The 20,060-nt window shown below is 53.6% G+C and overlaps 1 protein-coding gene across 6 annotated transcripts in view; it reads right to left on the reverse strand.

The window, feature by feature from the left end:
* Nucleotides 1–3,144: 3,144 nt before the first annotated feature.
* The window catches only part of Tp73 (tumor protein p73), a 94,932-nt gene continuing 78,016 nt past the window's right edge, over nucleotides 3,145–20,060 (reverse strand). For all 6 annotated transcript variants that reach the window (XM_031379671.1, XM_031379672.1, XM_031379673.1 and 3 more), the window contains 10 exons: nucleotides 14,094–14,280; nucleotides 13,531–13,646; nucleotides 11,559–11,668; nucleotides 11,235–11,377; nucleotides 10,806–10,894; nucleotides 9,568–9,695; nucleotides 9,025–9,173; nucleotides 8,171–8,303; nucleotides 7,537–7,630; nucleotides 3,145–6,248 (listed from right to left, as the gene is read on the reverse strand). In XM_031379671.1, the coding sequence (XP_031235531.1) occupies nucleotides 5,913–6,248; nucleotides 7,537–7,630; nucleotides 8,171–8,303; nucleotides 9,025–9,173; nucleotides 9,568–9,695; nucleotides 10,806–10,894; nucleotides 11,235–11,377; nucleotides 11,559–11,668; nucleotides 13,531–13,646; nucleotides 14,094–14,280 (1,485 nt within the window). In that variant the 3' untranslated portion in view covers nucleotides 3,145–5,912. The remainder of the gene's footprint in view (nucleotides 6,249–7,536; nucleotides 7,631–8,170; nucleotides 8,304–9,024; nucleotides 9,174–9,567; nucleotides 9,696–10,805; nucleotides 10,895–11,234; nucleotides 11,378–11,558; nucleotides 11,669–13,530; nucleotides 13,647–14,093; nucleotides 14,281–20,060) is intronic.

Here is a 20,060-nt window from a genome sequence, read left to right on the forward strand (position 1 = left end):
CCACACTGGACGGTGACTGCAGAGGTGATGGCATCCCCATGGCTCTACAGATGGAGCCCTACTGTACTCTTTAATTCTTCCCAGAGACCCCCAAGACAGCGTGCAATTAGAGCAGAATTGCATAGAACTAGTTGCGGTGTGTAGGAGGTATAAGTGGATATTGAAGGGAGGGCTTCATGATACTGGGTGGCCAGGTTGTGGTCTCGAGTCCTGCCTCTCCTCTGGTGGTGTCTGGATGCTGCCATGAATACACTGGCTCAGGGAGGACCAAGCACACTCAGCAGTCCGCCTTTCCCTTTGGTGCATCAGAACGCCTGCTGCACACCCGCTGAGCAGGATCCCAGTCCAGTTGGGAGCCAGTGTGGAGTCCTTAGGTGTGAAGGCCTTCCCCATGGCGATCTTTAATGAAGCAGCTCTCTAAAGCCATCTTTGCTTGTTCAGATTTCATTGTTGGGGGTGGATCTGGATGCATGCCTTTTGTTTGGGGTGAACCAGGGATTATGTATTTTGGGGGAGGATGTGAGGTCATTGGCTGAAGGCTAAGGCTATTGAGGTGCCTCATTAGCATGGAAAGGCTTCCCAGGTGCTGGGCTACAGAAGTGTGAGTGCCTGTGGTCACCTCAGCTGGGGGTCATGGTTCCAAAGCAGGCATTAAAGGCAGGGGAGGGGACAGCCCCACTCCAGTCATCTCAGACCTCTTAGATTTTTGTGTTTTGAGCAAACCCCACTTCTTAGGCTTATCTGGTGGCATGTCCACATGCCCTACAAACAGCCAACAAGCCCAGATGTGAGGGTCTTTGGTAAGCAGGCTCAGCTGGGCTCCTGAAGATGGTGGCAGTTTGCCTCAGAGGACAGTCCTGTACAACAGCCAGCCTTCATCTAAGGTCATCCACACTGAAAATACACAGACAACCCTGACTTTGTTTCTGGAGTGTCAGCAGCCCAGTGAAGAAGGAGTCACCCTCTCTAAGGACTGCTGGCAACCCGAGGCTACGTAGACTCTGTTTATGAACCTTGAGAGTCCAGTTAAGGCTTTTTAATAGTCTGGAGGCTCTCGTGACATATTTGAGTCCACTGTCCTGTAATGGCCTGGCACCATCAAGGACTCAAGGACCCTCCCTACAGATCTCTACGTCACCACCCTTTGACATCTGAAATACCTCCATCGCTGGATGCTCACCAAGACATGTAAGGGCTTTGTCTCTTAAGAACAAATTTCCTGAAAGTCCCCAATGTCTTTGTCTCTCTTTGCAAATTCCTGGTTAGTGGGTTTCTATATCCTTAACACTCTATGAAGCACCTGTACCTCAATAGTAAGGAAGTCAGGTGGACCCTACAGAATGGGCCAGGACCTGAGGATCATAAATGAAGCTTTCCATTTGCCCTTTATGTCCCGACTCTTATACCCTCTTGGGACAGATGCCTGCCAACACCTCCTGGGGTACGGTGTTAGGTCTAAAGAGAAACTTTCTTTTGTATTCCTGCGGGGCCCAACTCTACTTTCCTATTTTCCTTGTAATGGTAGGACCCACCTCCCCAGGCTGCTGAGCAGCCCCTGGGGACTGTCGTGCCTCAGAGTTTTTAGGCTAGCCCCTGCCTTTATGGACAGACCCTAGCAAAGGAACAGTCATCCACCTAAATTTTACCTTGGGAATAGCCTCCTTCCATACATCCATCATTTAGATTTCATCTGAATTCTACAGAGGCAGGCCTTTTATAGATAAAGGGGTTCTCTCTTTCAGAGGCTCAAATCTCTTTGCAAAAGGTCCAAGTCTTGGGACCACGGGTCACACAGCAAGGGTCTCACTTTAACTCTGGACAACCCAAGCCAGAAGACAATAAGCAGAGCTCCTTGTGGGCACAAGAAGGTGAATTTGGACTCTAGTTCAGCTGAATAGCTAAACTCTTCTATGAGGCCTTCAGGGGACCAAAAAGCCAGAGAGGAAGGAGCTCCTAGATAGACCTCTGAGATGACCTGAGATGGCATAGCCTTAGACCTGCTAAAATTCACCCAGGCGTTGGGTCTCTCCATCACATTAATCCCTTTCCTCTAGGGTTATGACCAACAGATCAAACAGCATTGGGAGTTTTAACCCAAATTCTAGAACTCTCACGTTCTGTAGTAGTTTGTCACATTTTTTTTAATTTTATTTTATTTTTTGTTTTTGTTTGTTTTTTCTTTTCTTTTCTTTTCTTTTTTTTTTTTTTTTGAGACAGGGTTTCTCTGTGTAGCCCTGGCTGTCTTGGAACTCACTCTGTAGACCAGGATGGCCTCAAACTCAGAAATCTGCCTGCCTCTGCCTCCCAAGTGCTGGGATTAAAGGTATGCGCCACCACCTCCTGGCAGTAGTTTATCACATTAAGCCAGGAATCCTGATGGTAGGGGAGGTGGTTTTCTTGCCAGTTCCAAAGGCATTAGATCATGACTTCACACTCACGGGGAGAATTGAGAAGTACAATGTGTCTCCTTCAGTCCTCCACAGTGGACTCTGGGGACTGATGAGGCTTCTGAGAAGGGTGGCCATTGTGTAGAGCGGGAGGGAGCCAGTGTGAAACATTGGTGCCAGAGCACCCTCCGCACTTGATCTCACCTGGCCTTTTCTTGCCTCACTTAGCAAGGCAGGCAGCATGGAGACTCCAGGACTGATGCTCCTGCACTGGCAGCTGTGGGAGGTGAGGAAGAATGCCAGCCCCTCTCCAGATCTTACCTCAGCCTTTCTTACCTTGTTCTAAACTTTGTCCAACTCTTAGCAGCCTTCGGCCTCCCTCAAAGCTGAGTGGATTTCTTAGTCTTACTTTTTGCTAAGACATGTCCACAGGCTGAGAAACAAGAAATCTGAGAACCACAAGGAGACCTAAGCGGCAGTGGGGCGTAAGTGGGACGAGACTGAGTGTTCCTCTCTATGTCCTGCTGAGAAAGTCAGCATGCCAACTACACATCACTTATGGTGTCTGTGATGTCCCCAGATGTCCCCTTTCCTGCCCACAGGACACATGCATTATTACGGGGCTGATGCAGAAATCCAGTGGGTGTCACTGAGCCAGTGTAGGGCCACATGCTTCCTGCCTGTCTATGCTTGTTCTAAGCAACCCCATGATGCTCCTCTCAAGCCTGGGGGATGGGTTAGTTACAATAGTCAGTCATGGGAACATGTGATTTTTATTATGTTACAAAAACAAAAATTCCCACCGAAACACAGCTAAAAAATAAGACATTTTTCTAAGATGACATTACCCAAAACAGTTAATAGAGTCATTGGACTGTATCCATCAATACTGCTTGGAGAAGCATTTCATCACATTGAAACATGGATAGTTTGGTCTTGGTTTTTGTCTCCCGTCTGAAATGCTGTTCTAAGTAGCAACTTTTGACCCTTGTAGGGTTCTCGCACGGGGATCCGGTGCTGGAACTGCAAACTCAAAGCTCAAAGCAGGCCAAGGCAGAGCTGTCAGACATGGTAAGCAGAGCCAGGAAGGGACACGAGAGCTGCTGGTAACTGTATACACAAAGCTCCCTGGGACCATACAGGCTGAGGCTGAAGTGGCCCGCTTGCACAGCCTTGAGGTTCCTGCCCTTGCTCCACAGATGACCTTCAGGGCACCCCCAAACTCATTTCCAGACTAGTGCTTCAGTGCTCCTGGGAAACCTGGTGACTGGAAGACTTGCTTTCTCTTGCTTTCTGTTGTGCAGAACAAAGTTTGGTTCAGATCCAAAGGCCGGTTCCTGGAGGGCGGCTCAGCCACGGCAGGCTTTGTCTCTGGGACATTTATTTCCTGGAAGATGGTTCTTTGCAGTTCCCTCCAGGCCTGTCAGGATCCTGGAAGCTCATGAGACAGCTTTGGCACTTGAGGCAGGATCCAGGGAGACACACAGCCTTGGGTCCTCGCGGGAGATGGGCTCTTCCCTCCTCAGATGCCTGGTGACATCCACTCCTCCTACCCCTTCCCAGGAGCATGTGGTGGAGCGTTTAGGATGGCAAGATCCCAGAACTCAAGCACATCTCAGTGGGGCTCACAGGCCTAGGAGTGAGAATGTGCTGCCTAGTTCCTGAGGTAGCATGGGGTGGCAGGTACCTCAGGAGAGAGCACAGACCTCTGCCGTGAGCTGATGCCTGAGGCAGGGGACGCAGTCCGTCTAGCCTCAGCTTCCTCATCTGAGCAACAACAAGAAGTGTGTAGTCAGCCTCAGGCTTTGTCAAGTGTGTTACCACGCGCTGGGACAAGAAGTGTGTAGCCAACCTCAGGCTTTGTGAAGTGTGTTACTGCTCGCTGGGATAGCCATACCCTGCACCCAGGCTCTAAGCCTGATGCTGCAGCTGTTACAGCCCATCTGGGTGCAGGACCCCCAGAGCCTATGCTGTCGACATCTGTCAAGTTGGAAGGGCCGGTATGGTCAGCTGCTCTGGTCTCTGGCAATGTGATGCCTGCACCTACCCTAAAGTGCACCCTAATCCTGCCCCTCAGAGACTCATGAAGTGTGGTGTGGGTGGTAGCCACCTAAGTTTGCAGAGCTTGCTACGATTGCTAACATTGGCAACATTGTCCCCGTGCTTCCAGGAGGCAGCCCTGATATGAAGCCAGTCCTTGGTAGTGCTGACTCTGAGGCCACTCCATGGGCTTCACTGCCTCTGTTAGGCCATGCTAATGAAAGCCAAGCCTAAAGGCAATGGCTCCAAAGACCCTCGGCGACTGCTGGGCTTTGCTGTGGCAGGGACTTCTCTGTGGTTCTCCACCCCTGGCAGGGACTGCTGGGGGCTCTCATGGCAGAAGTTCACAAAGTTTCTGGCAGGTACAGGGCCCCATTGGCTGAGTATATGCAGGAGCTGTCTCTCAAGCCACCGACTCCTTGGGGATGCATCATGAAGACCGGGGGGGGGGGGCATGCAGCCGCCCCAGTTCCAGCCCAGGAGGGTGGGCTAGCTCTCAGGCACAGAGCCCAGCTCAGAGCACTCAGTGAGAACAGCTGTTCCTCACAGCTGGGGTCTGACTTGCACTCCCACAGCTATGCTCTCTCGGACTCTCTTTCCCTTCCAGCCATCCTGGCAACAGGTGAGGACCCTTCCTGGCTTGATGCTCGGTTTTTTTGGACTTGTTGAGAAGTGCCTGTGGACACCTAGGTTGATCTCAGAAAGGAATGCTGAGAGAGTCAGAGGGGGGAAAAAGCAAGCTGACCCACTAAGTAGAAAGAGTAATGTTTTATCAAATATTGACAATTCAGTTTTCAGTAGTCTGAGACTCATTCTGTCCCTCTGTCTGCCCAGAGAGGTCCCTAGAGCCTGCTGTAGCCAGCGTGTTCGGGGTTTTGGCTGGCGGCAGAGGCCAGCACCTTCCTCTGCTCTGCCACAGTCTTCCCTAACCCCAGCAACCAAGATTTAGGAGACATGGGGCGGGGGTGGGGGGTGGGGCGTGGTGCAGCAGAATGACCTACATTAGGGACAGATCTGTCCACATATCCTGCAGAGGAGTCTCTGGCCCTGAATTCACTTTCAAGACACGGTGGAATCAACCTGCACATAAGTGCAGAAGTCACGGAGGCCGGGCCGCGTGTGGCTAGCGGGAACAGAAGACGCTGGAATACTTTGTGGTGGAGGGCGAGCAAGTGAAGGATGCTGCTCTGTCCTGGAGGTGGCAGAGTCCTCAATAGAGAAGGGGAGGAGCGAATGGGTACTGCGTCCCCACCCACAAAGGGACAGTGCCTGTCTCAGCACCTGGCCCACAGCCTGCCCTAGTGTACATGTAACTAAGGGCAGTTCCAGAAGTTTCCTAGAGGGAGTTAGTTAACGAGTGACTTCCCTTCGAGAACGGTGTGTGGCAGAAGGCCCTTGCTGCTTCTGTGGGCACAGCCGAGGGGTCCCGCGTCCAAGGGCAGTTTCCCACAGAGGAAGGCAGGAGAAGGTGGGCAGATGGGCTCCTCAGTGGCTCTCCGTCTCTGTGAACTCCTCTTTGATGGGCTGCTTTCGGGACTTGCAGTCGGGCAGGTCGAAGCCAAAGTCCGCCCACTCATCGGGGCCTGTCACCCCACCTGCGCCTCCACGGTTGGGGATTGTGATGGTGTGGCGCACACGGAAATGTACAGCTTCCATGACCCGCTGCCGCTGCAGTTCTCCGGAGCCTCCGATGGAGATGGTGGCCGCGTTGCTGCTGGAGCGGAGCAGTTGCTGACTGCAGTCATGGCTCTGCTTCAGGTCCTGTAGGCCCCTCCAGATGGTCATACGGTACTGGTCAGGGATCTTCAGGGCCCCAAGGTCCTGCAAGAGCAATGGGCACCTTCTGGTTACAAAAGGGAAGCCACAGGGTTGTGTGTTCCTCACACCAAGGGCAACCTTCCTGCAAGGAAGCCTCTGCTTGAGGGGTAGCTGACTTATCAGACCCTGGCTGTGTGGGTGACAGCATCAGGGTCACCTGCACAGAGTGTCTAGCCACATATTTTTCTAGGACAGCTAGATGACATATATGGGTGATAGAGGGGATAGTGATGAGGGCCCGCTCATCAGCCAGGGGCCTGGACACAGCAAGAACAGCAATGAAGACCCAGGAGACCACCTGTGCATCTCCAGACCCAGGAGACCACCTGTGCATCTCCTGGCCACAGGCCGCCCCTTGGCAGCTGTTAGTCGGCAGTTAACTCCAGGCTCATCCCTTAGCTTCAAGCTCTGGTGAGTCAAGGGTTAATGTATGACTCAGAGTCAGGGAAGGTAGTTAGTTAGCCATCAGCGGTCACAGAAAGGCAGGTGTTAGACACTGATCCCATAGCCTCTGATAAGTCTGTGTCCAGCCTTAGTTCCTGGGCAGGTGACAAACATGGCCTCTAACTCAGCCTGAAAACAGTTTTGGGAGATGTGGTGGGAGGGTCTGAGCTGATGATGGGAGAGTCTGAGCTGATAATGGGAGGGTCTGAGCTGATGATGGGCGGGTCTGAGCTGAAGATAGGAGGGTCTGAGCTGATGATGGGAGGGGCTGAGCTGATAGATGGGAGGGGCTGAGCTGATGAATGCACCCTGGGCCCTGGGGTGGGAGGGGCTGAGCTGATGAACCTGGGCCCTGGGCAGGAGTGGCTGCATTGATGAACCCTGGGCCCTGTGTCTTCTGGATAAATCAAGGCTGACCATGTGGCTAGGCTGTAACAGGATACAGGGCTGCCTTTCCAGAGGCTTTCTAAACCACATTCAACCCAGAATGTTCTGTGCCACACATGTAGGTTGGGCATGGGGCCCCACTTATTCTTTCTAGACCTGTTCCCCTCGGACTTCCACACTTCTTACACATTGGGTCCTGGAAACAGCCCAGCCTAAGAAATCAAAGGTAGCCTGGCTGGGTCACCAGGAAGCACTAACAAGAGAGAAAGCCCTCGAGGTCACTGCCGGAGACCGGGACATGCGTCCGTCCACCCAGCCTCCTTCTGATGCTGCTTGACTTCAGAATGGAATCTGATTGTTTGTGGGAAAGTCTCTGGGAGTTCCCCCACTCGCCACCCAAGACGATGCGCCGTGCCTCGGGACAGGCCCTCCATCCCTTTGGGAAGACCTGGGGCTTTACCTCGATGGTGAGATTCTGCAGATGGTAGATGCTCTGCAACCCTTGGGAAGTGAAGCACTCGATACAGTTTGGACACCCCAACCCTGTCAAAAAACTGCAGAGAGAGTTTGAGAAAGTAGCATCAATTGGCTGTGTACTCGGGCCTCAACAGGAGTGGCCCTGTCAGGGAGGGAACTGTCTGTTACAGAGGGCAAAGCTGCTGGTCCCTCCCTCAGGGTGTGTTTTCTTTTATTTCGTTTTATTTTATTGGTATATATGTTACTTTTATATTTTTACAGCCCAGTCATTACCCACCTCCTGGTCAGACCTCCCCACAGTTCCTCATCCCATTCCTCATCCCCCCCCCCCCCCCCCCCCCCCCCCCCCCCGTCTCAAAGAGGATGTTCCCACCCCCTCCAAACCTTACCCCCACCCCCAGCCCCAATGCCTAACCCTCAAGTGCCTTTCTTAGCACCTGCTGATGAGCCCTGGTAGGCCTGTCCTTCCTCAGGCCAGCCAGGCAATTAAAACCCAGGGTCAGCCAGAGCCACATGCAAGGCTGCTCCCTCCAGCAGGAACCACACAGTTAGTGGGAGGCATGGGGTGAGGGTCCACGGATGAAGCCCAAACCCAGGACCAGCCACAGACCACGAACCTGACAAGGCTGGGATCTGCATGATAGGGGGGTGGCGGGGTGCAGTGGGATCCTGAAACCATGGTCTGGGAGCTGTGGCCTCCATTCATCTCCCCGTTGGCTGGCATGCTGTGGCTGTTGAGCATCCCAGAGCCTGGGTAAAAGAGCAGTCCAGGAACCTGAGAGCAAGCCCACACACACAGTAGGGGGTGTCCCAGGCTATGGTCTAGCCTGGCAGTGTGATACAGCATTGTAAGGGCTCTCCGAGGGATTGGCTGATCCCCTAGGCCCAACCTTTTACCCCAAGAGGTAGAAGTAGAAAGCAGCTGTGTATGGGGCATGGAGTTTAGGTGATCTAGGGATTAGCAGCTGGCACATGGGTGTTACCAGGCTCCAGGGCCCTTAAGCAAGACACACCTGGGGGTGTTTCTCAGTGTCAGGAGTGTGTCCATCTGTACCTATATAAAAACTTTTCAGAGGAGACCCACACTCCACTCTGCCCAGCTCCCTACAACTGCCTCTCAATGAAGTCTCATGTCCTGTAATCCTTAAGATGAGAGGATTTGATATTGCCATTTTACTGATGGGGAAACTGAGGGTGACTAAAGCTAGGGATCTTCTTCATGATCCCATGGCTATCAGGAGAGGGTTGGCATGAGTTCTTAACTCTAATACCTTTGCAAACCCCAGGCACAGAACCCCTGGGATTGGAACAAATGCCCCCATAGCCATTGCCCTCCTGTAGGCTGGAGCTGCAGGGAGAGGTGGCCATCAAATGCCCCCCATCATCCTGTTTGTCATCTCAGTAAACCCACCCAGGCCCTCCCTTGGGTCTCTGTGGCCCACATGAGGCCTCCACTGCCCCAGGGACTCACCCATGGGCCCCAGGTTGGGCCCAGCTGCCGAGCTGTGTGGGGGAGGCTGGCCCACCAGCTGGTTGACAGAGGGCAGTTTGTTGACACCACCGTGTACCTTGTTCATTGGGGAGAGCACGGGCCCATAGGATGGAGGCTGCAGGTGACTCCTGCTTGGAAAGCAACAGTGGGTATTCACAAGAAGTAAGAGCAACTCCTCCCCCACATGGCCCCTCTGTGGACACCCTGGGATGCAGGCAGCTGAAGACCCTGCCTCTCAGAGAGTTATGAAGAAAGCTAACACTTCGTCAGCTTCAGCAAATTCAGCTCCTCCAGCCCCTTCCCCATCAACATTTCCAAGGGAGGTAGAGATGTGCTGAACGTGAGGACCCAGGATCCCAGGGCGGGCTAAGTCCCAGAAGGCTTCCTGGAGGAGAAGGTGCCAGCTGAGCTGTGCTGGTCCTATAGTCCAGTCCAGGGTACCATATCTCCTGTGCTCCTGGTCTTCTCCCTGCTGGGTCAGAATATGCCCACTTCCCCATACAGATGGTGGGGTTCACTCACGGCCTCTGTAGGAGCTGCTGCTGCTGCTGCTGTCGATACGAGTCGACTAAAGGCTGGGGAACAAGTTCCATCAGCTCTAGGCTCTCCTTGACTTTCATCAAGATCTCAAAGTTCTCCCGGCCTCGCACCTGGACACAGAGAGACAGACGCTCTGCCCAGGTGCCCGGGAGACTCCACTGGCCCCAAACCCAGGGTGGGACAGGGATGGCTGAAGCCTTGGGAGGACCCAAGGCTGTGGCAAGGTGTTCATCTGCTCTTGGAATTCCCCAGCACCCCAACGCTCAGGGTACTTGGCTTTTTCCTCTTCCCAGGGGCAGGTCTAGGAAGTGGGTCCCTTAGGGGTTCAGAGACCACGCTCATTCTTTCCTGCTAAGAGGTTCAACAGCTATAGGTCTTAAAGGAGGGCTCACACTCAAGGAAGTAGCATTCTCTCAGAGTGCACCATGATCTTCCCACTAGGATTGCTACCACAGACACATCGAGTCATGTGGGCTATACCCTATAGGCCCGTGGGTTTAAACATAGGTCCTATAGGCCCATGGATTTAAACACAGGCTATACCCTATAGGCCCATGGGTTTAAATATAGGCTATACCTTATAGGCCCATGGGTTTAAACATAGGCCCTATAGGCCCATGGATTTAAACATAGGCTATACCCTATAGGCCCATGGATTTAAACATAGGCCCTATAGGCCCATGGGTTTAAACATAGGCCCTATAGGACCATGGATATAAACATAGGCTACCCTATAGGCCCATGGATTTAAACATAGGCCCTATAGGCCCATGGGTTTAAATATAGGCTATACCCTATAGGCCATGGATTTAAACATAGGCTATACCCTATAAGACCATGGATTTAAATATAGTCTACACCCTATAGGCCCATGGATTTAAACATAGGCTATACCTTATAGGACCATGGATTTAAACATAGGCTATACCCTATAGGACCATGGGTTCCTACTGAAACTCCATCCTGGGGGGTCGCTATTATAAAGGGCACCCTTGGGCCTCCTTGATGCACAACTGACCTGGCCGACATGTCCACACTCAGTGAGTTCAGGGTCTGACTCTGAACAGAGCCTCCTTTGAACCCCACCTCCTTTGTGGCCACAGTCTCAATCCTCCAGCGTCAATATGCCACCCTCGCCCATCTCTTGTGACATCTAGACTTCCCCAGCCTGAGGTCTGGGGTGATGGGAACACTCAGGCTTGTTCTCCGAGCCCACTCACATGCATGTAGAACATGTCCTCGTCCCCATGACGTCTCTTTTTCACGTTGGTACCCAGGGCAGGGATGGCTGGGGGACTCTGCTTGAATGCTGGAAGGCAGGTCAGGAAAGACACATGAGCCAGAGAGCAAAGGCTGAGATGCCCAGGTGAACACCTGCCATAGGTGTGGTGTGAGCACAGGGCAAACCTAGGCCAGAAGGAGCTGGACCAGGGTCCCACATGCTCCTAGCCTCACAGCATAGACAAGTGAGATGCTTTGGGTCACACTCGCCCTGTCCAGCTGGAGAGGCTTCCAGGCTTCGGCCATTCAGACCCCCAGATCCATCCCCTGGATGAGGGCTGCTTGGCGCCTGTGGAGCAGTTACTACGCACATCCAGTTGCATCCAACTCCACCCTCTGCCCACACCCTGGCCCAGAGCTCCACTCACCACGCTTGCTGGCAGCCCCGTTCTTGGTGGTACTTTCATTCAGAGCCTGTTGCTCCCGGTAATGGTCTTCATCAGCTTTGCGGTCTCGGCCAGGACATGCGCAGATGCGACCCTCGAAAGACCGGCGGCCCAGTACCTGTCCACTGTTGGGTGGGCACAGCGTGGCTGTGAGCTCAAGGCACCACTCTTGACCCTGCCAGCCTCCCAAAAACCCCTCCGGACCGGCCTTGAAACTGAGCGCCTGCTGAGGAGAGCAAGCCCTTCCTGCGTTCGTGGCATGCCCCCCACGACCCCGCCTCTACCATCCTTCCGTGGCAGACTCACTCCCGGGTCTCCAGGGTGATGATAACGAGGATGGGCCTCCGATTCATGCCCCCTACGCAGCTGCTGTTACACATGAAGTTGTACAGGATGGTGGTGAATTCTGTCCCCACCTGTGCGCGGGGAAGGCAGGGAAAGGGCTTATCGTCAGTCAGCATGCAGGGCCCACCAGGACTTGTGGCTACCGCCTCTGGCCCTGGTTCTGGGTAGGCATCAGGATGCTGCAGTATGGCTCTCTATCATCTACCCATCTCTCTACCCAACCACTCCGTCTTCGCACTTATTCATCCACCTCTCCACTTATCCACTTACCGTCCACCAAGCTGTCGACACATCCATCCATCCACTTACACGCCTGTCTACACACCCACGTGTCCATCTACCCCACTCACTTGCCTGTCAACCTCTCATCCATCCGCACACTCATCCACACACCTGTTCACTTGCCTACCCATATACCCACTTAAACTCCTGCCCACCTGCTCTCCTGCCCACCCCCAGGGGTGCCTGACTATGCACCCATTTGGCCATCTACACTCACTTGAGATTGGCTGCCCACCCACTGATCCATCTGTGCCTTCATAGCACTGTGCTGGCTCTGGGCTCAGATAGCTGTCTTGGTTTCAGCTCTTAGGGGAGGTACAGAGTCTGTGATGTGCCTGCCACGGTCATCTCCCATAACACAGGCAGAGGTCAAATGTCAGGGTTGTATGTGAGTGGGCCTTTGTGGCAAGTGTGTACTGAGTACTGTGGACTCATCTGAGCAGAAGAACAAAAGGAACTCCACCCCCAGAATGGAGTTTCAAAAGTCTTGCCAGATCTGGGTATAAAACCCCAGCCCTTCCTAGAACTTACACCTGCCAGCCACTAGAGGGCCAGAGACACCTACTTTATCTGCATGCCTGAGCTGGTGAGGGTTTCTCTGAGGAGAGGGGAGGATGCTTGTGTGTGTGTGTGTGTGTGTGTGTGTGTGTCTGTGTGACTGTGTGTGTGTCTGTGTGTGTCTGTGTGTATGTCTGTGTGTCTGTGTGTGTCTGTGGGTGTACCTCAGTGTCCAGCATGTCTGGTCACCTCCACTGTACCCCACCTCCAGCTGGCTCTGCACACAGGCCCTCTTAAGGCTGACCCATCACCTCCATCTTCCCTACTCTTCTGAGCCTGTGGCCCACGGCTCCTGTCCCCTGTAAGCATCCTCTGCAACCCTCCCCTCCCCCCAGCCTGGTCTAGGCGGCCTTCATGATCACTAGCCCCCAGCATGGAATTGCCCACCCTCTACCCACCATCCCATGCTTGCTGGCTTGCTTTTGTCCCTGCAAATAGAGCCTGAGATGTCCAGGGATTCTCTCTTACTCCCATATCTAGGAGACTGTATTTGGGAGAAACAAGCAAGAAGATTGGCAATTAGACCCTCCAGGGAGGGCAGGGTTAAAGGTTGAAGGTCATATGACCATACCTCACTGTATAGTTGAAGAGAGAGAGACAGAGACAGAGACACAGGCAAGAGACAGAGAGAGACAGAGACAGAGAGAGACAGACAGGCAGGGAGACACAGAGAGAGACACAGAAAAAGAGAGACAGAGAGAAGAGACAGAGACAGACAAGAGACAGACAAAGAGAGACAGAGACAGACAGAGAGACATACAGAGAGACATGGAGACACACACAGAGAGAAGGAAAGAGAGAGAGAAGAGACAGAGACACAGACAAGAGACAGAGAGAGATAGAGACAGACAGAGAGACATACACACGGGGGGGAGAGAGAGAGAGAGAGAGAGAGAGAGAGAGAGAGAGAGAGAGAGAGAGAGAGAGAGAGAGAGAGAACTAAAGTTGGCTTGAGCTCAGGCCCAAGCTCACTGCCCACCGTGAAATGAACCGCCAGGAAAAGGCTTGAGAGGCAGGCTGAGGTCAGAACAGAGGCCCAGGGAACCCCACCCTGTAAGGTTGTCTTTGTATCCCTGCCCCGCCCCCCGCCTACCTGTGGGGGTTCGTAGGGCACAACCACACTCTGCCTGCCGGTGACAGGGTCATCCACATACTGGGAGAGGTTGTTGCCTTCTACGCGGATGAGGTGGCTAGCCGGGGCAGACTGTCCTGCCAGGAGGGGACACAGCTTTAGAGGGGAGCCCATCCTCCATCCCGTACCCTGTAGCCCCATTCCAGGCGCATGGCAGAACTGAGCCCATAGGGCTTGTCTGTGAAAGTCCCAGGCAAGGCTCAGAGCTGTGCAACCTCCATTCAAGTGGCTTTGAGCCTGACAGAAGCTGTCCCCAAGATCTTCTGACCCTGGGAGTGTCGCAGACTCCACCTGGGACACTGCAAGGAGGCTCCCCAGGGCCAGCTGGTCCCTCAGACTACACCCTTGCAGGACGGACCATCAGCCTCTTGGGATAGAGAAATGGAGGGGGAACGAGGTGTGGGTTCCTGTGAGGGGAGAGCTCAGAGCAGCTGGTGCTCACTGGCCTGCATCTCTCAGGTGTGCCAATGGGTGCCCACGGTGCTGCAGAGGTCAAGGTCCCACAGCGGGGAGCGGGTGCTCACCTTCATTGAAGTCCCTTCCAAGCTCATGGTTTGGGCAGCGCTTAACAATGTCGGTCACATGCTCTGCCTTCTTGTAGACGGGCATGGCCCGGATGGCTGTGCCCGGGGGTGGTGGTGTGGACACTTTGATCTGGATGGGGCACGTCTTGGCAATCTGACAGTACAACTTCTTCAAAAGTGGGGAGTACTAGAGGAGAGAAGGGGGCCGGGTTGAGATGGCAGCTCAGTTCCAGATGCTTCCACAAGACCCCTCCCCCCGAGCAGTCTGATGAGGCCTGCTTCCGGATGCTTCAGAGCCCTGCTTCCGGATGCTTCGGGCGTTGCTTCAGGATGTAGAGATGGGCATGCCCGGGGCCCACTCAGCATCTGCCTGGCTATGTAGCTCACCTGTATCTCAAAGGCTGTGCGCGGTGGACTGGTGTATAAAGATGACAAAGGGTAAGACAGTGTTGCGGGGTGGGGGTGGGGGTCAGAGGTCAGTGGGAATCAGTCCTAGTCTTGCTTTCCCAGCCTGGACCAGGCCACTGGCTGCAGAGGTAGGATTTGCAGCCCTGAGCTGGTTTGACAAGCTCAGAAGCACATCCTTCTTCCTTGCATAGAAGAATCCTCCGTAGGTGGATGGCTCACCCCCTTCCGCCTTTATCCTTCAATGGAGAACTCTCTGGACTAGCAAGACCTCACTGGCACTGGGCCACCATGTAAAGCCACCAAGTCCAAGCAGCCAAGTTCTGAGGTTGTGTGAGACAAGACCTGGTTTCCCCATCCTGGAAACTGACTGAACCTGAGGTCATGTCAGGGCATCTCTCAGGGACAATGGGACATTACCATTCCCCCTTGTCCCAGGTCACTCTTCTAAGGACTGCACGGATCCTGCTGAGACTGATTCAGCCTCAGAATCAGAGTGGTTCTTCTATGCAAGGCAGGAGGGTGCAACTCTGAGCTTGTCATACCAGCACAGTGCTACAAATCCTACCTCTGCAGCCAGAGGCCTGATCCAGGCTGGAAATGCAAGATGTTCATTTATTTACCTGCTAGATGACTCTCCACTATGGTTCCTGAAACCCCTGGTGATTCCTCATGTCTTCCTTCCCAAAGGGTTTATTTATTCATTTGTTATTTATTATGTATACCGTGTTCTGCCTGCATGTACATCCACCGGCCAGAAGAGGGCACCAGACCCCATTATAGATGGTCATGAGCCACCATATGGTTGCTGGGAATTGAACTTGGGACCTCATGACCTCTGAGTCATCTCTCCAGCCCTTCCCAAGGGATTTTTATAGACCCCCACTTCCCTCTAAAGTCTCCACCACTCAGAGTCATGAGTTACACTACCCTGGAAAATGTTCACCTATACACTACGCTTCCTTGTGACAGCTGAAACCCACCAGAGATGGTGAACTGTGAACAAAACAGGAAAGGGCAGGTGGTGTTCACACATCAGATCTTTCCTTTACAAGGGACAGTGGGGGATTCTGATCACCCCAGCTCTATAGGCTTAAGGTTCCCAACAAGGGGTGTGCAGTAATAGCATATGCCATAGGCAAATGCAATGAAGGGAGGGCAGGGAGAGGCGCCATGATGTAGTAGTCCCTTCCCTCCTGTTTAAAGAGCAAGAGACACTCACTCCAGGGATCCCACAGAAATCCTGAGGGACTCTTTTGAAAAGCAGAGAGAGCCCTAACAGAGCAATCAGCTGAAGGAGCTGGCCTGTAATTTTAAAGGAGCAGCTCAGGGCCACACCAGGCACGTCAGTGTGACTTTCTGGGGGGTGACCGCTGACTGCTGGTGTGTAGGATCACCATCCTAGCATTCTGGAGGAAGAGCCACAGACTCATCTTCAGGATACATGGGGACACTGAGACTTGGACCGGGTGCACCTGACCACTGCAGATCCATATCTGGGCTTTGGTTTCCTGCAAAGGCCTCTCCTTAGTACACTGCAGCCTGGCCTCCATCTGTGCAGGCTGGGGACAGAGCAGCAAGCTATGGGACTGGAGTAGCAGGAGTGTGCTAGTACCCTGGGCAGATAAAGGACACAGGCCTGGTAGGTCACTGAGTCTCTCTGTGGCCTAGGGAAGTTTGCACGGTGAGCTGCCCTGAGCACTTATGTAGTGCCTCAGGTGTGCAGTACACACCTCAGAACGCAGGCATCTGAGGAACAGCCAGTAAACAGCTCTACACCCCACCTCTGTCCCTGTCCTTCAGCAACAGCATGCAGGTGCCAGGGGTCTACAAACTGTACTTGGTTAAAAACACACTAACTCTGCACTTAACTGTGGCCTCCCTAGGAAGGATACTTGGGGTGACATGAAATTCACAGTGTGAGGATCCCCAGGCATTAAGTAAATTCATACACAGTGAGAGTGAAGTGCCCAGGTCTCTTGCTTATTCACAAATGAAGGTTTTCCAGCAAGCCCCAGGCTCAGACAATTGCAAAGGCCTCCTGAACGGGGAACCTAGTTAGTCCTGAGCTCAGAGAGACTCAACCTGGGGCCAATCAAGACAGCTTCCTGGGAAAGGTGACAGTTCCGAGCATTACCAAACATCTCCTGAAAGCTCATTCTTATGAGGCCTGGCTACTTAAAGAAAATAGACTGAGGGGTGGGGATGGTGGATACCCCATGAAATAGGCCTTGCCTGCAGGGGGTGGGGTGACACTGAGGTCAAAGTCACCAGGGGCAGCAAAAGGAGATTAGCCTCTGAAGTCTGAAGCTTGGCTCCCTATTCTGGCTCAGGAATGCAGGCTGCATTGCCCTAAACTGGACCACCTGCCAGGTTTGTCTACCACTGACTTACCACCCGATCCCCAGGTGCCAGCTGTGTGGTAGAGTGCCAGCAAGGTCAGAGGCCTCTGATTCTAGCATGGTTGCTCATTACCAGGTAAGGTAATTTGTGGGTTGGCACAGCTGCTGGGACCCATGGACTTGGAGTCTCCTACAGTGGTCTTTTCAGAGCTCCTTTCTCTCCAGTGCTCTAGCTCATGACCTAAGAAGGGGTCATAGACCCACCAGGGCAGAAGTCAAGATGGGCTGGGAGCAGGTCATGTGTGATGGTGCCTGAAGACACATTCCCGGAAAGCCCAAACATGCCTGGAGGGAGAAAGGGTGCATCAGGTTCCCTTCCATGTTCTTAATCAGGATGGAGCCAGGCTCAGGGCATGGCCCAGCCACAGGGAGGGGGCAGCCAAGCTCCCCTCACTCACCCATTCCTGAGCAACGAGGCTTCAAACCTTGCCTGACCACAGTGCACATGTCCGGAGGCCTGCTGTGACCCTGCAGCTATCGTCCTCTCCATCACTGTCCTCTGAGGACCTAGGATGATCAGCTACCGCCCCTCTCCCCCAAGCCATGCACTGTCACCGCCAAGGTGTAGCCAGAGGTAGCTGAGGCCTGACCCTCCTCCTCGGAAGGCAGTACTGCTCTCCAAGGCCTGGAGTGGGACCCTAGAAGGTCTAGAGAAAGCTAAGGATAGTTGCAGAGTAGCCAGGCTGGTAAGGATGAGCCACTGAATGCCTCACCCTGGGGAGGAGCTTAAAGCGCCTGGAGCTGTCCCTGGTACCAACGCAGCAGCGCGGCAAGGCTGTCTCCTCTCAGAGAAAGAATCAGAGCTGAAGAGTCATCTCTGGTGGAACAAGTCTCCCACTGGGTCAGGGTGGAAGGAAAACCCAAGCCCATGAAGATACAGGGCTCCCTTCACTTCTGCACCCTTGAATGGCGTCTCGAATCCAATGATCATGGGGCTTTGGGGCGCACACACCTGCCAGCCCCACTCCAGCCACAGGTTAAATTAGTGGTAGACCATTTTTTAGCCAGAGGTGGGGAGTTTCAGCGAGAGATGCCAAAGTTTCCCCATACCTCGGAAGATCAGGTGGTAAAACGCGCGTGGGCGGGGGGTGGGGGTGGGCGAAGACTCCAGGATAACGAGTCTCCGGAGACTAGGAATTTGCCCGCGTTCCCCTTCCTCGCTTATGGGACCAGTCCTCAGGGTCAGACTCTGTTTCCAGAATGTCATGTGGGGATGCTTCCTCCCTGCTGCCCTCCTCCTGACTCTCCTTCCCTAGAACCGCTAGATGGATGTGTTTCAACAGATTCCGAGCTGATAAAATCTTATTTATCTTCGACTGTTGACACAGCGCAGTCCAGACTTGCCTGCGCGGATGCGTGTGTTCCGCGGGGCTTGCAGGAAATACTTTGCCCCAACATCGGAGCGGAGCAGACATCCCTCCTGCCACGGCTGCTCTCCTGACCCCTCCTCCTTTCCTCCCTCCCTCTCTCCTCCTCCACCTCCCGCCACAGTCCAAGATGGGCCGGGCCTGGCTGGAAGCCCCAAGCCTGGCAGGACCGGTGCAGGGTGGTGGGTGAGAGGGCGGGCGGGGGCGGGCGCGGCACAGGGCTGTTAATTTCCTCGCACCCGCTCCCGGCAGCTGGGTGCCCGGCACAGGCAGGTTTGGGCAGGAGGACAGTGGGAAGGTGATAATAACTTGTCTGTCATTTTCCCGGGACATGTAGTATCTTGCAAACCGCAAATACCGTTAACCAGCTTGGGTGAATCTGTTAGGACAGATTCAGAACGAAAGGCTGTGGTGGGGGCTTTTTTAAAAATACTTTTTTTGTAGCCCACTTTGTGTGTGTGTGTGTGTGAGAGAGAGAGAGAGAGAGAGAGTTTCTGATCTCTGGGGCTGTGGACCCCTTTGAGAATCAGGTCTAGGGTCACAGGCTTTTACTCTTCCTAGGACACATCCACAGAGCAGGGCACAACTCTGGTAGACTCGGACTGAAATCTGAAAGAACCCAGATCCACAGTTTCTGAATATGGCTCCCCACCATGTTTTTCTTGCTCTTCAAGAAATGCCACTGCAAAAGGAGCAATCTATGGATCCCATCATCCAAGAAGAGGTTCTGGGCCAGCTGCTTTGTGGGCACATCTTGGCCTTGGCTAGCACAATTTACATTGTTCAATTACTCGATCATCAGGGAGCACCTGAGAGCAGGGGTGGGCTCTTACCTAGCTTAGGGAGCCCTGATAGAAAACAGGGGTCTAAATCTCAGCCTTGGGGAGAGAATGATGCTCAGGTAACAGTCACCAGACTGGCACCTCCATACCAGGATGCAGAACGAGGGCAAGGAGAATCCATGTTCTATAAACACATCATTGGAGGCCATAGACCCCAGTGCCTGCCCCTGCCAAGTATACAGGAAAGAGGCTGTAGTAATTCCCAAAGAGCAGTCAGGGGTCTGGAGAAAGATGATAAAGGACACTCAAGAGGCAGATATGAAGCCTGACTGATTGCTCTGTGAGTGGAAGACCATAGCCTGTCCCCTACAGAGAGGCAGGCCAGGAGCTAGCTGGAGCACCCCTCAGGAGCAGGGTAGCCTGCCCCTCTCCCACACACCTTGAGCAAGATCTCAAACAAGCAAGAAAGAGCCATATGGCCACCAAGACTGGGAAGTCAGAGGGCCCCAGGTCATGGGGTCTGGAGCCCATTTAGCCTCGGCAGGAGCAGAGATCCTTCCAGTAGCCTCTGCCCTAGCTTGGGGAGCCGAGTAGCAGATTGTGACCTATGTGTGAGGGCCTGATAGTCTCATCTTAGAAAAGGGCAGGGCAGTGGTTGGGAATCTGGGAGGAAGGCACAGCCGATGGCTCTATGTCATGGAGACCAGAGGAAGAACACAGTCCTGGTCCGCACAGCTTGCTCTGTAAGCTTCCTACCCTGATCCTTCACCTGGACATTTTAAGAACTAGAACTTTGCTTCTAAAAGCTGCCAGCTGAGCTGGGGTAGAGCAGTAACCAGAAGTTACATTGCATTTGCTGTACACCTCAGGTTTCTGGTAAAAAGCTCAGAAAATCTTGAGAACTGTCAAACCGATGTTGCCTTTTTACATGCTAATGACTAGCTGAGGTCAGAGGGTTGGGGGCTGAGGGCTGGGGCTGGGGTCTGGGGTCTAGGGGTTGGGAGACTAGAG

The sequence above is a fragment of the Mastomys coucha genome, unplaced genomic scaffold, assembly GCF_008632895.1.
Source record: "Mastomys coucha isolate ucsf_1 unplaced genomic scaffold, UCSF_Mcou_1 pScaffold18, whole genome shotgun sequence".
Classification (NCBI taxonomy): domain Eukaryota; kingdom Metazoa; phylum Chordata; class Mammalia; order Rodentia; family Muridae; genus Mastomys; species Mastomys coucha.